This window comes from Oncorhynchus mykiss, chromosome 13 (assembly GCF_013265735.2).
Source record: "Oncorhynchus mykiss isolate Arlee chromosome 13, USDA_OmykA_1.1, whole genome shotgun sequence".
Taxonomy (NCBI): Eukaryota; Metazoa; Chordata; class Actinopteri; order Salmoniformes; family Salmonidae; genus Oncorhynchus; species Oncorhynchus mykiss.
The window spans coordinates 20950185-20968939 of NC_048577.1; the positions used below are offsets into that span (position 1 = coordinate 20950185).

At 41.5% G+C, this 18755-nt stretch overlaps 1 protein-coding gene across 1 annotated transcript; it reads right to left on the reverse strand.

The window, feature by feature from the left end:
- Window positions 1-1634: 1634 nt before the first annotated feature.
- Window positions 1635-14206, reverse strand: LOC110485911 (transcription factor Sp6-like). Its single transcript, XM_021557137.2, has 2 exons — window positions 13976-14206; window positions 1635-5410 (listed from the first exon to the last, which is right to left on the reverse strand). Exon 2 carries the CDS (start codon window positions 5236-5238, stop codon window positions 4321-4323), a length of 918 nt encoding a protein of 305 aa, XP_021412812.1. The 5' UTR covers window positions 5239-5410; window positions 13976-14206; the 3' UTR covers window positions 1635-4320.
- Between the last annotated feature and the right edge of the window lie 4549 nt (window positions 14207-18755).

Below are 18755 nucleotides of genomic sequence, written 5' to 3' on the forward strand. Positions count from 1 at the left end.
CATGCTATTCACTTGCTATTTGTTTAGGTAGACATAAAACAAATGAAGGTGTAGTGGAGACCCCATACCCCATATTATTTTTATTTTTGTATTATTTTTTGTATTTCTTTTCTCCCCCATTTCAATCTTGTCTCATCGCTGAAACTCACCAACGAGCTCAGGAGGCAAAGGTCGAGTTATGCGTCCTCCGAAACATGACCCGCCAAACAGCACTTCTTAACACCCTCTTGCTTAACCCGGAAGCCAGCCGCACCAATGTGTCAGAGAAAACACTGTTCAACTGACAACCGAGCTCAGCCTGCAGGCACCCAGCCCGTCACAAGGAGTCGCTAGAGCGCAATGAGCCCCCCCCGCCCAGCCAAACCCTCCCCTAACCCAGGCGACGCTGGGCCAGTTGTGCGCCGCCCTATGGGACTTCCGATCACGGGCGGTTGTGATACAGCCCAAGATCGAACCCGGGTCTGTAGTGACACCTTTAGCATTGTGATGCAGTGCCTTAGATGCTGCGCCACTTAGGAGGCCCTCAGAAACACCATATTCTAACCTTGTCTTGACCTAATTCCCTCATAATTCCACCCCCTTTACCCGATGACATGATGAATAAGGTCGAGCTACCTGTTGGTTCCAAGTGAAACAACATCTACTTTATTTTTTCTGATAGAAGTAACACAATTCTCCATGCACTGTAATTTACAAATTGATAAGAGCTTTTGATTAAAGCTAGGTAAATGAGTAAGCCGTTTGGATAAGGGGATTGTAAATACAAGTGACAATTGTTTTAAATCTATTTTACCTTGTGATAGCTGGAGACAAATGTGAAACCAGTCGTATGGCAGCAAACTGAAGTGTATCAACCTAGCCTATCATCTTTTCCACGGTGAAGTTTATGAAATGCTGGCCTTATACTGTAACTTGCAAGGGTGAAGTTTGGAGACCCAAGCTATAGGCTTCTGTGGCCATCCGCAAATTACTTTATAGCGCCAAACCTACTGAGTTGATTTATGACTTTTAGAATGTTTGAATTATAAACCCAGATTTTTTACTGTATTTTTTCCAATCTGTTTTAATATTAGCCACTCTCTGTTGACAGTCACTGTACATACTGTACATTTAGCATCTTCCCATGACATCGTTTGTTTACTTTTTTTGCCTCTGTCAAGTTTGTGTGGTTGTTCCTGAGGATAGCTAGCAATAGTGGATCATATTAGGCTACCGTATTACAAATTGGGCAATCATTCGGGACATGTAGCCTATTTTAATCATTATGGAACGCAGACCATATGTAGCAGTTTAAATCTGGAGCCTGGTGCACAGTTTACGACAAATGGACCGCTATCATCAAAGTTACATGATTAGTGAGGATTATTAGGATAGATTTATAGGACTACTGTTCAACCCCTATTGTACACTTTTCTCACTTTCAAATATTTCAGAATTGAACCACGGAATTTGGCAACTTTCAGGATAAATCAAACCACTGTATTTTTGATTCATCAATATATTTATTGAGTGGAGGCTCTCCAAACCTGTTTTTTTTTTTTAATGATCCACAGTGGTGTAAAGTACTTAAGTAAAAATACTTTACTTCTTTACTTTACTATTTATATTTTTGACAACTTTTACTTTTACTTCCATACACTTTCCCTGACACCCAAAAGTACTCATTACATTTTGAATGAAAGAAAAGGGAAAATGGTCCAATTCACACACCTATCAAGAGAACATCCCTGCTCATCTCTACTGCCTCTGACCTGGCGGACTCAAATTCTTCATATGTGTGATGTCTGAGTGTTGGAGTGTGTCCCTAGCTATCTTTAAAATGAAAAAACATGAAAATTGTGCCATCTGGTTTGCTTAATATAAGGAATTTGAAATTTATTACACTTTAACTTTAACTTTTGACACTTAAGTATATTTGACTCATTAAATTGACTTTTAATTCTTAAGTATATTTCAAACCAAATACTTTTAGAATTTTACTCAAGTAGTATTTTACTGGGTGACTTTCATTTTTACTTGAGTCATTTTCTATTAAGTTATCTTTACTTTTACTCAAGTATGACAACTGGATATTATTTCCACCACTGTTTATTCATAAATACTTTCCTAACCCTAAATAATATATAAGCTCCACCAATTGGTGCTGAAAAGGAGATGAATACATGGCTTTCTTTCGTTGATCCCTAATATTCTGAACTGTTCTATCCATTTATTCTAATGAGTCTGTCGAGAAAATTTGAATTTAAAGGTACACCACATTTAAAGGGGTGCTTTAGATAAATGTACTGGAAACCCCTATTGAAAGAAAACTCCATAACAAAATCTATTGGCCAGCAAGTGGCAGGGTTTTCAGCAGTTTAATTAAATGTATTCAGCACGCGTAAGGGAACAGCACCTGCATAAGGTAAGACTGAATACCAACTACTGTGAAGTGCATAGGAAAGGCGTACATTTCCTAAGTCTGAATCGGGCCCCAAGTGATTTGCAATAGATCGAGTCTCAAGGTGATGTCCTTTCATCACATTTGATTAACAAAATGCAAGTAAACCATCAAAAACCATTATGTTTTATTTTATTTAGGGATATGTCTAAAGGGGGCTCCAATAAATCTCTACATAGCTAAACCTCAGCTTAGACCCTTTTAAGCACATTTTGACTAAGTCACTATTCAAAATACAACAATGCTTTCCTAACAAGGCCAATTTGTTTTACAGTGAGCACAATAAGCTAAGAAGCCTAAACCACGGCACACAGGCCTAAGCCTATTTAGAAAGGTCTAGACTGGATTCCGAAAACTTGATCAAAGTGCATCTTCTATCAAGATATAAATTATTATTTATGACTATTAATATCAAAATGGTTTCCAAAGAATTCCACTCCATCTGTTTTTGGCTTTTTGCTTGAACAGGGAGGAATTGTTGCTTATCCTGGAAGTTGTTGTTGAGACAAAATATGGTTTACCTAAGTTCCTCTCAATGAGGGACTTCAGTCCAGCTCACATTTCAGTCTGGCGTACCCTTCGTGAGTAGTGATGTATCCAGCCTGTCTTTTGTCCCCGAGGAAATCCCCGTCAAGTGTTACCACAGTGGGTTCCGTGGAGTGTGAACGTGGTATTGTGTGGATCGTACACTATCGGGGACAAGACCAGGGAATGACACATTTCCCGTGAATGAGATACGCTGCCATCATGTGACATTCACACCTCCAGGAGCTGAGATAAAGGAGTGTCAAAAGACGAGCAGCGGTGCTTGTCAGTCACAGTTGAGGGACATTTGAACACGATGACACATCCGGGGGCGGGGCATCCAAGTGAAATGCATTGATAACACAAATCACGTCTTCTTACTGTACATTAAACAGAACATGTATGTTGTTGACATAAAACACGGAGTGTGAATTCCATGCCACAATGTGCTGCAGTGGGACATCTCTGCACGTCTATTGAGCAAAAGCAGCCATTTTTTAATTGCACCGCCCACATACCGCACCAAACTGAATTACAGTGGTGCTTTACTGTGGTGCTCTTTGGGCAAAAGGTTGACGCCAACATTGTGCGTGGTCAAAACCAAAAAATACAGTGTGGAAATGTTCCCGGTGACATGTTCATACACTCACATACAGTATATTATACACAGCAAGGCAAGGGGGTGGGTTAAAGGGTGGGGAAAGGCAGTCAACACCACATACCAACATATTCTAACCCTCTACTTCCATTGCCTTAAATTCAGTTCGATGTGTGCAGTGGAGACTGGAGAGTTTGATGGCTTCCATGGAAATAAATCTCTCTCCGAGTAGCTAGTAGTTTTACTGTAAACGCATCAAGCACCATCTTCAGTTTAACTCGTTCCCAAAGTCTCTGTGGATGGATGGCATAATAGCAGTAGCAGCAATGGAAGTCCTAGCAGCTAGCAAGCTTTGGCTCTGGCTCGGTTGCCACTTGGTTGCCATGTAAATGGAAGAGAACATTCCTTAGATGGATATCCTTCCAGCAAGGCACTTGACAGCTTGTCCTCTGTTGGTGATGTAACATACGGGTAATTGCTTTGGACTCTTTGGTTTTATGTCTGTCTATGCTGTATGGTGCTGTTATATGTGATATGATGCATTCTTAAAATCAGACGCGCCTTTGTTGCCTTATGTTGTTCAATGCATCTGGTAGAAATAAACTATCAATTTACAATATAAGACCCCCTATGATTCTACCTCCACTGAACTACATGTATTATAAACTATGGATTCTCTGTCTGATAGAAAGGGGCTGATAGTAGCCCACTGACTGTACATTATCTGTATAGCATTCCAGATGTGGACGGGATACAGTTAGCTGGACTGTCCTGTCCCAGAGGGGTCTTTCTCACATTTTGGCTGCTTAAGGGGTGCCTCTGTGTCAGAGGCAGTGGCGTGGGAGGGCTGAGGAGAAGGTGTGTCAAAGCTCTTCCCCATCCTGCCCCCCTCTCCATACATCCTCTCCTCCCCTGGCCCGGAGGGAGACTCGTGTGTGCGCATGTGCTTGGCCAGGTGGTCGTTGCGCATGAACACGCGGGGGCACATGGTGCAGCTGAACTTCTTGGTGCCGGTGTGCGTCTGCAGGTGTCGCTGAAGTTCGTCGGAGCGTGTGAAGCGCTTGCCGCAGAAGAGCCAGTTGCAGACGAAGGGCCGGTCCCCGCTGTGCCAGCGCAGGTGGGCCTTCAGGTGGGAGGTCTTGGCGTAGGCCTTGCCGCAGCCCGGGATGTGGCAGTTGTGCATGTGTTTCCTCCGGTCGTCGTCAGTGCTCTGGCCCATCTGCTCGGCGTGGACACAGTTGGGGCACCGGCACACAGACTGGCCCGAGCCCCTAGAGGCAGAGCGGCGCTGGGGCTTGGGCCGGACCGAGGCGGCACCCTCCTGTGGCTCCTCCAGGGAGTACGACTCCGGCTGCAGGAGCTCAGGTCCTCCCAGTGGCTCCATCTTGAAGCCATCCTGGGGGAAGAGGTGAGAGTGAGCTGAGTGTGAGGCTGGGGCCAGCTGGGCTAGCTGAGCAGGAGTACACAGCTGGGGCTCGGAGCCGTAAGGCCCCAGGGAGGACTGCAGTCCCATGGAGCTCTGACCAACTGCCTGTAAGCCCACACCCTGGCCCGCCTGCAGGTCCATCCAGCTCCCTGGCCCGGTGTGGAGGTCCCACCATGAGGGAACGTTCATCTCGTCTGAGCTGCCACCAGGGGGTGCTGTCCGTAACCAGGGTTCATAGGGGTGGGCCATGAGACCAGCTGCTGTCTGTGGGATACTGGTGTTGAAGGCTGAGTCTGGTGAGGAGTGAGCGGTGGCCAGGTGGGTCTGGGGTGTGGTGTGCTAATTGATAACTGGGTGAAGATGTGTAGACTACCACATTGCTGGATGGAGAGCTTGAGGATCCTTATTCACGATTACTGACCTGTTGGCAAAAAAAAACGGATTGTCAAATTGTAAAATGGTGTAGTAAATTCTTGTAAGATGACTACTGCTTCTAGCCAAATGGCTACAATGTAGCCCAACAGACACGCCCCCGTCTCCATGGACACCCCACCCCAGTTCTCACGCTGCGTGGCCGAGGAGAGAGCTGACGGAATGAGGGGAAGGAGACGAGGGGAAACGTGTCCGGACAGAAACCTGCCAAATGCATCCGATGCCAGGTACTTCCCATGGCGGAGGACAGTCAAAGAGAAAGCTAAAGAAAACAACTTCAGCGGCCCTATGAAGAGGCAGAGGCAGAGTGGAGAGAAATGCGAAATGTGGCGGAGGAAGGAGGAGGAGAGCGAGAAAGAGAGAGAGGAGTGTTGACAGGAACAGCCCCGTGCAGAGATGGGGGGGTGAAAAGGAAGAAGATCCAGGGAGGTAATGGCTGCGGGCCAAGATCTACAGTATTTGTACGTCTCTGAGATTTTCGGAGATGAAGCCTAGCAGACGGAACAACCTGTTTTTTTTATGAATCACACATGATTTACAACAACATCCCTTCGAGGCGACTAACAAAAAAAAGAGACGTTGGGCTAAAAAACAAAACGCCCGCCTCCTACACACTGGCGGCAGCATGCATCAACAGTTGCTGGCTGACGGCTTTCAGGAGCCTGCGAACACAAGTCCAACAATAACACAAGAACGATGACTTTATCCATATAATTAGGGCAGCATGCTCGAAGACAGTCAGCATCTTGTCCCCACTGCTCTGCGGTGCGTAAACTCCAGTGGACCAGAACAATGCTAAAATATACACCCCGCAAATTAGGTTACCTTGGAATTTTGAGAGGTGACGGAATGCACCTGTTAAAATTGGAGTCGAGAGACATTTTTTTTTGCCAAAAAGCTGTAACTCAATCGACAGGAGACGCTTTACTTGCTTCAAAACACAAAAAAATGATTCCAAAAATGTTCTGGCCCAAAATGATAAGTAAAAATTATTTTGACTGCAGGAAACCAGAAAGCAGTCTGGGTCTGAAGAGGTTACTATCTTTTTCATCTAAAGATCATAGGTTGTGATACCATATCTGGGAGAGAGAGACCATACAGCATTAGCCACCCAGACAATCAAGCTTCAATAGAAGGGTCAAGGTTTAATGGTAGACCTGTCTCCTGTCCCAAACCATTGAAGCCAGGTTGAGCAAGCTATTTCCACAACATACAGAAACTTTGCAAAGATAGCCTACAACTTGTGAGATTTAGATTCACTCTCATCCCTTCCAGTGCTTGAAATGGAATGGAAAAGGTATCAATACAAGGTAAACTACCGTTCAAAAGTTTGGGGTCACTTAGAAATGTCCTTGTTTTTGAAAGAAAAGCAAGTTTTTTTGTCAATTAAAATAACATCAAATTGAAGGTCAGCATCCCGGAGCCGCCTCTTCACTGTTGACGTTGAGACTGGTGTTTTACGGGTACTATTTAATGAAGCTGCCAGTTGAGTTGACTTGTGTGGCATCTGTTTCTCAAACTAGACACTCTAATGTACTTGTCCTCTTGCTCAATTGTACACCGGGGCCTCCCACTCCTCTTTCTATTCTGGTTAGAGACAGTTTGCGCTGTTCTGTGAAGGGAGTAGTACACATCATTGTACGAGATCTTCAGTTCCTTGGCAATTTCTCGCATTGAATAGCCTTCATTTCTCAGAACAAGAATAGACTGACAAGTTTCAGAAGAAAGTTCTTTGTTTCTGGCCATTTTGAGCCTGTAATCGATCCCACAAATGCTGATGCTCCAGATACTCAACTAGTCTAAAGGCCAGTTCTATTGCTTCTTTAATCAGAACAACCATTTTTAGCTGTGCTAACATAATTGCAAAAGGGTTTTGCAATGATAAATTAGCCTTTTAAAATTATAAACTTGGATTAGCTAACATAACGTGCCATTGGAACACAGGAGTGATGGTTGCTGATAATGGGCCTCTATACGCCTATGTAGATATTCCATAAAAGATCTGCCGTTTCCAGCTACAATAGTCATTTACAACATTAACAATGCCTACACTGTATTTCTGATCAATTTGATGTTATTTTAATGGACAAAAAATGTGCTTTTCTTTCAAAAACAAGGACATTTCTAAGTGACCCCAAACTTTTGAACGGTAGTGAAGGTACTGGTACTCAAGCAATAGAACATTTGGGGTGCGGGTACTCCCTACCAATGAGCACGGGCACAACTCAAGCGCTGATCCCTTCAATTGATTTTCAATTTGCTGAGACAACAAACAATGCCTTGAAGACCAACAGGATTACGAGCTATGCTTTGGACTGGTCTTCCCATGGCCCTCTTCAGACACTAGAGAGGAGATGCTCTTGAGTTGGAATGAAATCGTAAAGCAATTAGTTTGGAATTCCAGAATTAGAGGTCTGGTGTTAAAGGTCAAGCTGATTTATTTCACGTCGCCCTGGAGCCAGAGCTCCGCCGATGCTCTGTAATTTTGGGGGAATGTGAGTCAGATGCACCGTGGCGTGAAGCGTCCCCCTATTTTTCTCTCTCTTCCCCCTCCTCTCGTTCGCTCTCTGATATAATAGCCCTGTAAACAAATAAGAGAGTGGCCGAACCTCCTCCATTCACAAAAGTGTCTGGAACACTAGAGAGTATCCTGAGAGTAACAGCTGGCATGGGGCCCCTGGGGGAGGGGAGCCGGGGAGGAGGAAGGTGCAGGACGACAGGGCTGCATCGTAAAACCTGCCCGACCAAGACCTAACACAGTCCCCGGTTTACTATTCTGCCAGAGACAGAGGAGGCTCTGCCCTGCCAAGACCCAGCACAGCCCCCCCCCCCCCCCCCCCCCCCCCCCACCACCACCAGTTTTACTAGTCTGCTAGAGAGGAGAAGATGCTCCGGGGGAGAAACGCATCACGGTAGATGACGAACTGACTTTGGGGTTATTCCATGTTGGTTATCGTTCCGATTCAGCCAGTAAAGGGAAAAGTACAAATACGATATAATAGCAGAATAAGATTCCCAATGTTTACTGTCACAACCATGAATAAAAACTGATGCTGGACCGGAGCTTGTGGATTCTCCATACTTTTCTTTTTACCATCCAAAATGTGTTTCTATCAAACACAGACATTTGGAATTGTCATTACTGTATGAAGTATCTGTACTCCTACTGCTAAATATCTGTGTTTGTGTTTGAATGGTTTTTTGAGCTGAGAAAATCTTGTGGTTTAGTCTGATATGTGATATAACGTTACAGGTTCCAAGACATAGAAGACTTAGACAGGAAAATGTCATTAAAATACAGATGAGGATTGATAGTGAAAGTGGCAACAAGCAATCTCATACACCTACGGAAATACGTTGGTGACCCTGTAGGATAGTGACTGTCTGACAGCTGTTTGTCTACTAGTTTCACAGACAAATGAAACAAATGAAACAACCTTGATTTGTTGTATGTTCATGTGGTTTTACATCAAATGTTGTCAATGTTACGCATTATGTGTCCAAATGTGAGCAGATTTGTAAACAGTCTTGCACAGACATGAAATTCCAATTCAAATACTCAATCCAAATGTGAAGACGGAGTAGAGGAAGTGTCTCAACTAGCGTGTCAATAAATCATCATGACTCATATCGAGACAGGTCTACACAGAGGAGCACAATCCATGTGTTGACAGCTGGACATAGAGTACACGAGTGATATGACACCTCCTGTCTCATTGTATTAGGCTACAACATAAACTTGGAATACATCTTTACGTTTCAATGGTTATTGAATGGGAAAACTCACCGTGAGGCTTTAGGGTCCTCTGAGGCATATTGCCTGTCAACTTTGACGTTTAAATGTCATTTAGAAGTTCAAGTGCTCTGGTTGGGTTGGCCCCGAAAGTCCCATACACTTAATAACAAATGAGGGTATCCTTCTTAAACACCTATGTTTGAGGTAAGTATTTTAGCTGTTTATTAACAATAAGCCCTAAATTGATCTCCAAGGTTGAGTTTACACAAGTAGGGCTAGTATAGCGATTATAGTGTAGGCCTATCATACACGGATTGATCAGTAATCTACTCGAACCCACCAGTAGCTATGGAACGTGTACTGAGGAGTATTTTTGGGGGTTCGCTCACACAGGAGTAATAAAGCCCTAGTTCACACAGGAGTAATATCATTTTGTGATTTCTAAAATGTTTTATTTGTTTTTCAATTTCTATTTATCATAGGGGGGCTGCAGCACCCTCGGCACCCCTACTTCGAATAACAGGAAGTGGTTGAAGAGCTATATAGTTAAGTGATGATAATAAACAATTATTTGTCAATCATCATTCATTTGAAAAACACAAGTTTCCATCATCATCATTTGTCACAATAAAGAAAGTTAGACAAAATACATATCCGCCCGTCGAATGGATAAAAACGTTGTCGATCATTCGAAAAATGTGCTTATTACTGCCGCTTCTTTTACACACGTCGCAATGATTTACTCAACATTGTTTTTGTCGAACAAACCTGGTCCAATGGAAACCTGCCTTGACAGTGTACTGTGAGGAGGTTAGAGCCTGGCGGAGTGGTGCCAGGAAAATAGCCTCTCCTTCAACGTAAAAAAAAACAAAAAAACAAAGGAGTTGATCGGGGCCACAGTGAAGAGTGTCAAAAGCTTCAAGTTCCTTGGTGTGCACATCACCGAGGACCTGAAATGATCCCACCACACCGGCACCGTGGTGAAGGCGCAACAGCATCTATACAACCTCAGATGGCTGAAATAAATCCGCATGGCCCTAAGACCCTCACAAACTTTTACAGATGCACCATCGAGAGCATTCTGTCAGGCCGCATCACCGCTTAGTACGGCAACTGCACCGCCCTCAACGGAATCGCTCTCTAGGGTGGTGCGGTCCGCACAACATATCACCGGGGCGCCCGAGTCACAGTCTATTCACTCTGCTAACATCTAGCAGACAGAGACAGTACAGGTGCATCAAAGCTGGGACAGAAGGACTGAAAAACAGCTTCTATCTCCAGGCCATCAGACTGTTCAACAGCCATCGAGCCATCTTCTGTAGTAAAAGACAAAGATAGACACACACACACACCTCATAAACACGCAGACTCCTGTACTCACAAATAGACTCACACATGCATACGCCCATACTCACAAACACACACCCAAACACATACACACACACACACACACAGCCAATGCTGCTGTCCCATGTATATAGAGACATTAAACATTGGACCGTTTATTTTATACTTTTGTTTACTCTGTGTATTCATATACTGTATTCTTCATATAGCTCATTGTAATATAAAGTGCCTTCAGAAAGTATTCACACCCCTTGATTTATTTCACATTTTGTTGTGTTACAGCCTGAATTCAAAATTGATGAAATATTACATTTTCTAACCCATCTACACACAATACTCCATAATGACAAAGTGAAAAAATGTTTTTAGAAATCTATAGAAAATGTATTGAAAATTAAATATAGAAATATCTAATTTACATAAGAATTCACATTCCTGAGTCAATACATGTTAGAATCACCTTTGGCAGCGATTACAGCTGTGAATATTTCTGTGTAAGTCTCTAAGAGTTTTAAACACCTGGATTGTACGATATTGGCACATTATTATTTTTAAAATTCTTCAAGCTCTGTCAAGTTGGTTGTTGATCATTGCTAGACAGACATTTTTAAGTCTTGCCATAGAGTTTCAAGTCGATTTAGGTCAAAACTGGAGCTAGGCTACTCAGGAACATTCAATGTCATATTGGTAAGTATATTTGTATGTTATAAGGTTACAGTCTTGCTGAAAGGTTAATTTGTCTCCCAGTCTCTGTTGGAAAGCACACTAAACCAGGTTTTTCTCAAGGATATTGTCTGTGCTTAGCTATATTCTGTTAATTTTTATCCTAAAAAACTCCCTAGTCCTTGCCCATGACAAGCATACCCATAACATGATGCAGCCACCACCTTTCTTGAAAATATGAAGAGTGGTACTTAGTGATGTATTGTATTGGATTTGCCACAAACGTGATCATATCAAATCAAAGTTTATTTGTCACGAACGCTGAATACAACAGGTGTAGAGCTTACAATGAAGTGCTTACTTACAGGCCCTAACCAACAGTGCAATTTTAAAGTGCAGATAGTCCGGGTAGCCAATGTGCGGGGGGCACCGGTTAGTCAGGCTAATTGAGGTAGTATGTACATGAATGTATAGTTAAAGTTACTATGCATATAAGATAAACAGAGAGTAGCAGCAGCGTAAAAGAGGGGTTGGAGGGGGGGACACAATGCAAATAGTTTGGGTGGCCATTTGATTGCCTGTTCAGAAGTCTTATGGCTTTATATTCAGGACATAACGTTTTTGGCCACCTTTCTTGCAGTTTTACTTTAGTATGTTTTGGAATAGTTTTATTCTGTCATTTAGGTTAGTAATGTGGAGTAACTACAATGTTGTTGATACATCCAAATGTTTCTCCTATCACAGCCATTCAACTCTGTAACTGTTTTAAAGTCACCATTGGCCTCATGGTGAAATCCCTGAGCGGGTTCCTTCCTCTCCAGCAACTGTGTTAGGAAGGACGCCTGTATCTTTGTAATGACTGGGTGTATTGATACACCATCCAAAGTGTAATCAATAACTTCACCATGCTCAAAGAGTTATTCAATGTCTGCTTTTTTAAATGTTTACCCTTCTACCAAGAGGTGCCCTTCTTTGCGAGGCATTGGAAAACCTCCCTGGTCTTTGTGCTTGAATCTGTGTTCGAAATTCACTGCTCGACTGAGGGACCTTAAAGATAATTGTATGTGGGGTACAGAGATGAGGTAGTCATTCAAAAATCATGTTAAACACTATTATTGCACACCGAGTGAATCCCTGCAAGTTATTATGTGACTTGTTAAGCACATTTTTACCCCTGAACTTATTTAGGCTTGCCACAATATACTTATTGACACAAGACATTTCAGCTTTTTTTTTATTTAAAAAAAAATTACATTTCTAAAAACATAATTCCACTTTGACATTATGGGATATTGTGTGTAGGCCAGTGACACAAAATCTAAATGGAATAAATGTTAAATGCAGGCTGTAACATAACAATAATGTGGAAAAAGTCAAGGGGTGTGAACACTTTCTGAAGGCTCCGTATCTACTACTGTACATTGCATTTTTGTTACACTGTTTTTATTTATATACTGGATTCTCGATCTACTGCTGTATATATTGTTTTTGGTGTATATACGCATTATATTGCATTTGGATTTCTGATACAGTGTTATTTGGGTTGTCAACTGGATTCGTTCTGACACTTCGTGATTTCTTGTTTCTTGTTTTTGTACTTAAAATCATCTAGGATCATATCATTCACTTTCAGTGAATGGGTTGTTCCCTGCCCCTGTTGATTACACATACATTATCAAGGTCCTGAATGTCTTGGCTCAATCTGGGTTAAAGAGAATCAGCTTGCACTCATAGGCCTACACAGGTCTATATGAGGCATGACGTAATGTTGTCTTATTTTTGTCAACTAAAAGTCACTTCTTTATGCATTTCAGTCACCATAACATTCATACTGTGGTTTTGTAGTCTACTACAGCATTGGAATATATTGTATGAGAGAGTGCAAGATAGGCTACTCTCCTATAAAAAATTGTAAAAACAATTCACTATAACATATTCTAACCACTGGAATTCCATTCATTGTAAAAAATAAAAAAAATACTATTAAAAAAAGTACCTAAAATGCTTTTTTGTTTATTTTGATTGTTGGTTTTGATGGTGATCCTCAGTGTTTTTCAACAAAGCATACAGATTACTGGTACTAATTGTTTCCCTCAATCAAAATGAATACCCCTGTGTGGGATAACCAAATTCTAAATCGAGGTCTTTGGGGTCGTGAAAACACATCAAAATATGAGACATTCAACAACCTTTTAGGGCCTCTTTACCACCTGCTTTATGTTTCATCTGTGACCAGGAAACATTCACCTAAATATTAACTCAAACTGGAAAGGAGATCTATTCAAATGTCTATTTTATTCTACTTTATTTTGATGCAAATTGTACAAATTATACTATTTTCAAATATGGTATCAAATGCACAACCTGTCACTCAAAGCCAATCCTTTCCATGAGTAGGGAATGAATTTGAATTAGGCTTACAATAATATATATATTATTTGGGCACATATATATATAATATATTCATGACTCATTACAAATTATGAATTGAAATATGTATTTCCAAATCTAAATTAAAATACACATTGAAGATAATAAATACTTATACAGATATTTCCAATATTTTTTTCTTACTTTTTCTTAAAAACAAATACTTAAATATTTGCCATATCCCTTTATTTCAAGTGGTTCTAGATATTCCAGGTACAGTCCTCTGTTTCATTGTTCATGCAACTGTCAAAAGGATGTACCCGTCACTTCGATATTGTTCCACTACACACACAAAAATACAACGCAACGGTTACCTCGTGGGTAAACAATGCGATGCTTATGAATCAAAAACGTTTATATTGAAAAATATATAGCTACCTGTTTACACAATGGTGCCCGTAGTTCTATTCCGACGCGATGTAGGAATAGCTTTTTTGTAGTCTATTATATTCACTGGTATGAAAATAAATAAACCACCTCGGCAGAAGTCAACTAAAAGCCTTCGGTAAAAAAAATTAAATCGAATAAATAAATAGATATCCTCGTATATCATACAGTTCCCTCCATCTCGGGCGGTTCAGGTGAGACGAGACAACGCTTCCACATACAGGTAAGCGTACTCAGTGGTGGCAAAGTTTATAATAGGTTAAGTATCTTTTTCTTTTCGCAGGCTCCGCCCTCTTTCGGTGTGTGTTTTCCCCTTTGAAGATGCGCTCGCGCGGCTGGAGGTCAGGAAGTGTACATGGGCATGGCTCACTTACATTACAACATTCGGACCCATGAGAAAGTTGACAACTCTTTGAACCCTCTTGTTACATCATTTGGGGTTGTCTCAGTGCCTAATACTTGCATTTCAAATGGCTCTAATGTTTGCCCACCGCAACTTACTCTCAGGAAAACTTTTATTCAAAGCCTTTGACCTGTCAAATAAAATAAAAACGAATGAATTATGTCGCAATGCACTGATGCATTACTAGTAGCTGGTCACTTACAATACAGTAGACTACTTGCTTATTAGATTGCTTGTTAAAAATGACATGTCACCCATCTTATTGACCCCATGGTGACACAGTGGCATCTGGTACCATTGCAATGGTCATTATTGTCACTGGTCTGGTCACCATGTAGGCTCCAATGTCATCCTACGTAAACTACTGGCAACAGGCAACAGGTCTCTATAGCACAGATTGTATGTTGTTATGCATACTTAATCTACTATAACCTGTTTATGTCTAACCTTCAGTGTCAGTTCAATTCTCAATTGTCAAGAGACCACAATTTACAAAACAGTATCATATCCTTTCATCTACTGCATGTTACAGGCAGTGTAGGTGCCTTATCAAAGCTCAGTGGTGCCCAAATACATAGCTGGTCCTCTTACTTTTGCCAAATGAGAGGAAACACTCGTTAACTGTTGTCTGTCATGCCAATGAAAACACTGATTAAATCCAATCCAACATCACTGCTCTTCACAGTTTTATCAGCCTCTTCTTCTAAAGGTTTTTATTTTTTTCCCTCTCTCAGTTAATTCCTTTCCTGTCACAGCATGTTGGTGGAGTGACTTCAAATCAACTGACAAACAGAGGCCACAGACAGACCGGCGGGAAGTGGTTTACTTACTTAATGCCGTCTTCTTCTCTTTCTCTGAAGCAGCAGTTTTTAAAAACGCTGAGTTTGTAGCAATGATGCATGGTACAGTGTGTCTATGGTTTGGACTGCAACATAACAGGATACAGATGTATTTAGTTTTGTATCAAATGATGAAATATTGACTCCGATTCGCATTTTCACAACCATGAATGATACAGTGCCTTCAGAAAGTATTCATACCCCTTAACTTATTCCACATTTTGCCGTGTTACAACATGAATTCAAAATGGATTAATTGTATGTTGTTTTCACACAATACCCCATAATGACAAAGTGAAAACATGCTTTTTGAAATTTTAGCAAATTTACTGACATTTTCAAGTTTTGCCACTCAGGAACTTTTACTGTCTTCTTGGTAATCAGTATAGATTTGGCCTTGTGTTTTAGGTTATTGTCCTGCTGAAAGGTGAATTCATCTCCCAGTGTCCGGTGGAAAGCAGACAGAACCAGGTTTTCCTCTAGGATTTTGCCTGTGCTGAGCTCCATTATGTTTATTTTTTATCCTGAAAAACACCCCAGTCCTAAATGACTACAAATATAACATGATGCAGCCACCACATTGCTTGATAATATGAGGAGTGGTACTCGGTAATGTCTTGCATTGGACTTGCCCCAAACATAACACTTTTGTATTTAAGGACAAAAAGTACATTTCTTTGTCTCATTCTTTGCAGTATTACTTTAGTGTCTTGTTGCAAACAGGATGCATGTTTTGGAATATTTCTATTATTTTCACTGTGTCATTTAGGTTAGTATTTTGGAGTAACTATAATGTTGTTGATCCATCCTCAATTTTCTCCTATCACAGTGATTAAACTCTGCAACCCTTTTTAAAGTTCAACATTTGCCTCGTGGTGAAATCCCTGAGGGATTCCCTTCCTCTCCGACAACTGAGTTAGGAAGGACGCCTGTATCTTTGTAGTGACCGGGGTATATTAATAGACCATCAAAAGGGTAATGAATACCTTCACCATGCTCAAAGGGATATTCAATGTCTGATTTGTTTTATTTTCTACCAAGAGGTGCCCTTCTTTGTGAGGCAATGGAAAACCTCCCTGGTCTTTGTGGTTGAATCCGTGTTTGAAATCCACTGCTCGACTGAGGGACCTTACAGTTAATTGTATGTGTGGGGTACAGAGATGAGGTAGTCATTCAAATATCATGTTAAACACTATTATTGCACACAGAGTGAGACACAAAATCTCAATGTAATCCATTTTAAATTCCGTCTGTAACACAACAAAATGTGGAGAGAGTCAAGGGGTGAGAATACTTACTGAAGGCGCTGTGTGTGTGCGTAGCGTGTTTCAATAAAACAGACGGACTGTGTATTACAACAGAAAACTGTAGCCTACATGCACTGTGCTATACAAGTGCTTCCTAAGGGATGTAGGCTTCTCTTCTATACTTACTAGCTTTCCCAACCTGTATTGAAAAGTTCACACAGAAAGAATTCCTTTCGAAAAAGGGGATTGATCTTGTGTGCGTTCTCACTCGTGAAATTAATCTGGATACGCATGTACACAGAGAGGGATCAAGTTGCTGAATTGGGGACCACACACAAAGCCTAAATGATGTTTACCAATGTCTTTCAATAGTCAGGCATATGTCCTTGTGAATAAAATTCTTCCAACTCCAAAAGAGACTGTTTAATAACATTTAATTACAGTGCATTTAAGATCAATTACAAGGGGCTTACAAATTCTCTTAAGGTTTTGAATCTGTTTAGACGGCGTGTTGCCCCCTTTTCTGTCCGTGGCTGCCTTCTTTTAAGCGTCTTTCACGAGGTTGTGTGTGTTTCTCAATTGTCTGCGTATGTTCGTGGATTTGACCTTCGACCCCTCAAACTGACGTTAAAGACCATTTGATAGGGCTTGCACTTAAACCGTAGTCTGTTCAGATGTCAAAGGTGGTTTACCTAAAATTCGGTCTGCCCTTTTCCAGACATAAAGCTGCTAGTACACTGTTCACAGCTGGATTTGAACCTCTAGCAGTTGGTTGGAGATGCTTAGTCGTAGACTGTAAATATATAGTATAATCGTATATACTGACAGTACACTGTCTCACAGACTCCATTTCAGGACAGGACACACCATCTTATTGGACCTTAAATCCTTCAGCTATAACCCGGGTGCCAAGGACCCACTATAGATCTCATCCCCCCCTGTGTCAACTCATATAAATCCATTCACACTCTCCGGGGCTTATATAGCGCTCTAGTCCTGAGGCACATTCTGTATAGCTGAATCTCTCTAGTCGAATGCGGCAGACAAATCCCACAAATCCCTTTGAAATGAATCGTCTGTCACGGATTGTGAACAAAGTACATTTTTTGTCACATTGTTTGCCATTCTCCTTGGATTAAAGCCGTTTCATTGAAGTATCCAAAGATAAACGATTCAAGGAACTTATCTTTTGTAGTTTTCTGTTCCACACTTGCTTTCGTCATCCAGTATCATTAAGAGGCTTCTAGATGGATAAAAAAAAAAAAAGATTAAAGAAGACAATTATCATTATCATAGTTGATGTGTTCATGTCTATGGTGCACTAGTTTATTTTCGTCTATGTCTATGACTTATTTAACTTGAATTTGTACAGATTTGTCTCATAGAGACAAAAATCTAATTTGCAAGGGAGACCTGTTATAAGTAGCCTAACATTGACTAACCAACCATAAAGCATGTTTTATGTGTGTCCCACGGAAACTACCCTGGTGTCTCAGCTAAAGCCTAATATCACCGTTGGAGCCTCCAGAGGGATTGGCCAGGTAAAGCCTCATTTCCCCTCTGAGGGGGGAAAAAAAGTTAACTAGAGTAAACAGTAAGTGTACAGTAGCAGACTTCCTATATCCTTGTTTACTATTCAAAATCCCATAAGAGGAGGTACCGGCTGCCAGGGGTTCTGAGTCTGACTGAGTCACGTTTTTTTTCTTCCCTTCTTCATGCAAACACACCTAGACATTCACTCACCACAGCAGCCCCCTCTCCCTCCCTCGCTCTCTCTCTCTACCTCCCCTTTCAACTTCAAACCCAGTCATTTCTGCAAGCTGCTACTTTGATTGTACCAAACACCTGTATTTTTGGGGAGAGACTTCCTCAGTAGCCCCCGCCTCCCATCTTTGATTGTTAAACAGCAGTGGCGCCGCCATTACTGTCTGAGAGACTGATGCCGCCCTGCTTCCCCTCCTCTTCCACTTAAGTTCCTTTTAAACCAGAATTTGAATTGGTCTCGGAGTATGGCGAGCTCCATTTTATTTTATCCACGTTCCACCATTCCAAAGTATCTGAGTTGTAGATGAAGACTTTGAATCTCATATTCCTGTGTGTGACAGCTGCGGAAATCAGAAAGAATCATCAAAGAATCATCATTGCAGGAAGCAGAGCCATAACATTCTAGCTCAAAATCAACAAGATTATGACTATTCTCCTGAATGCGAGGAAAGTGAGAATCAGAGGTAACTTTAGTAGAAAATGCTGTCAGAGTTGTTTGCTCTGTCTTAGGTCGTATC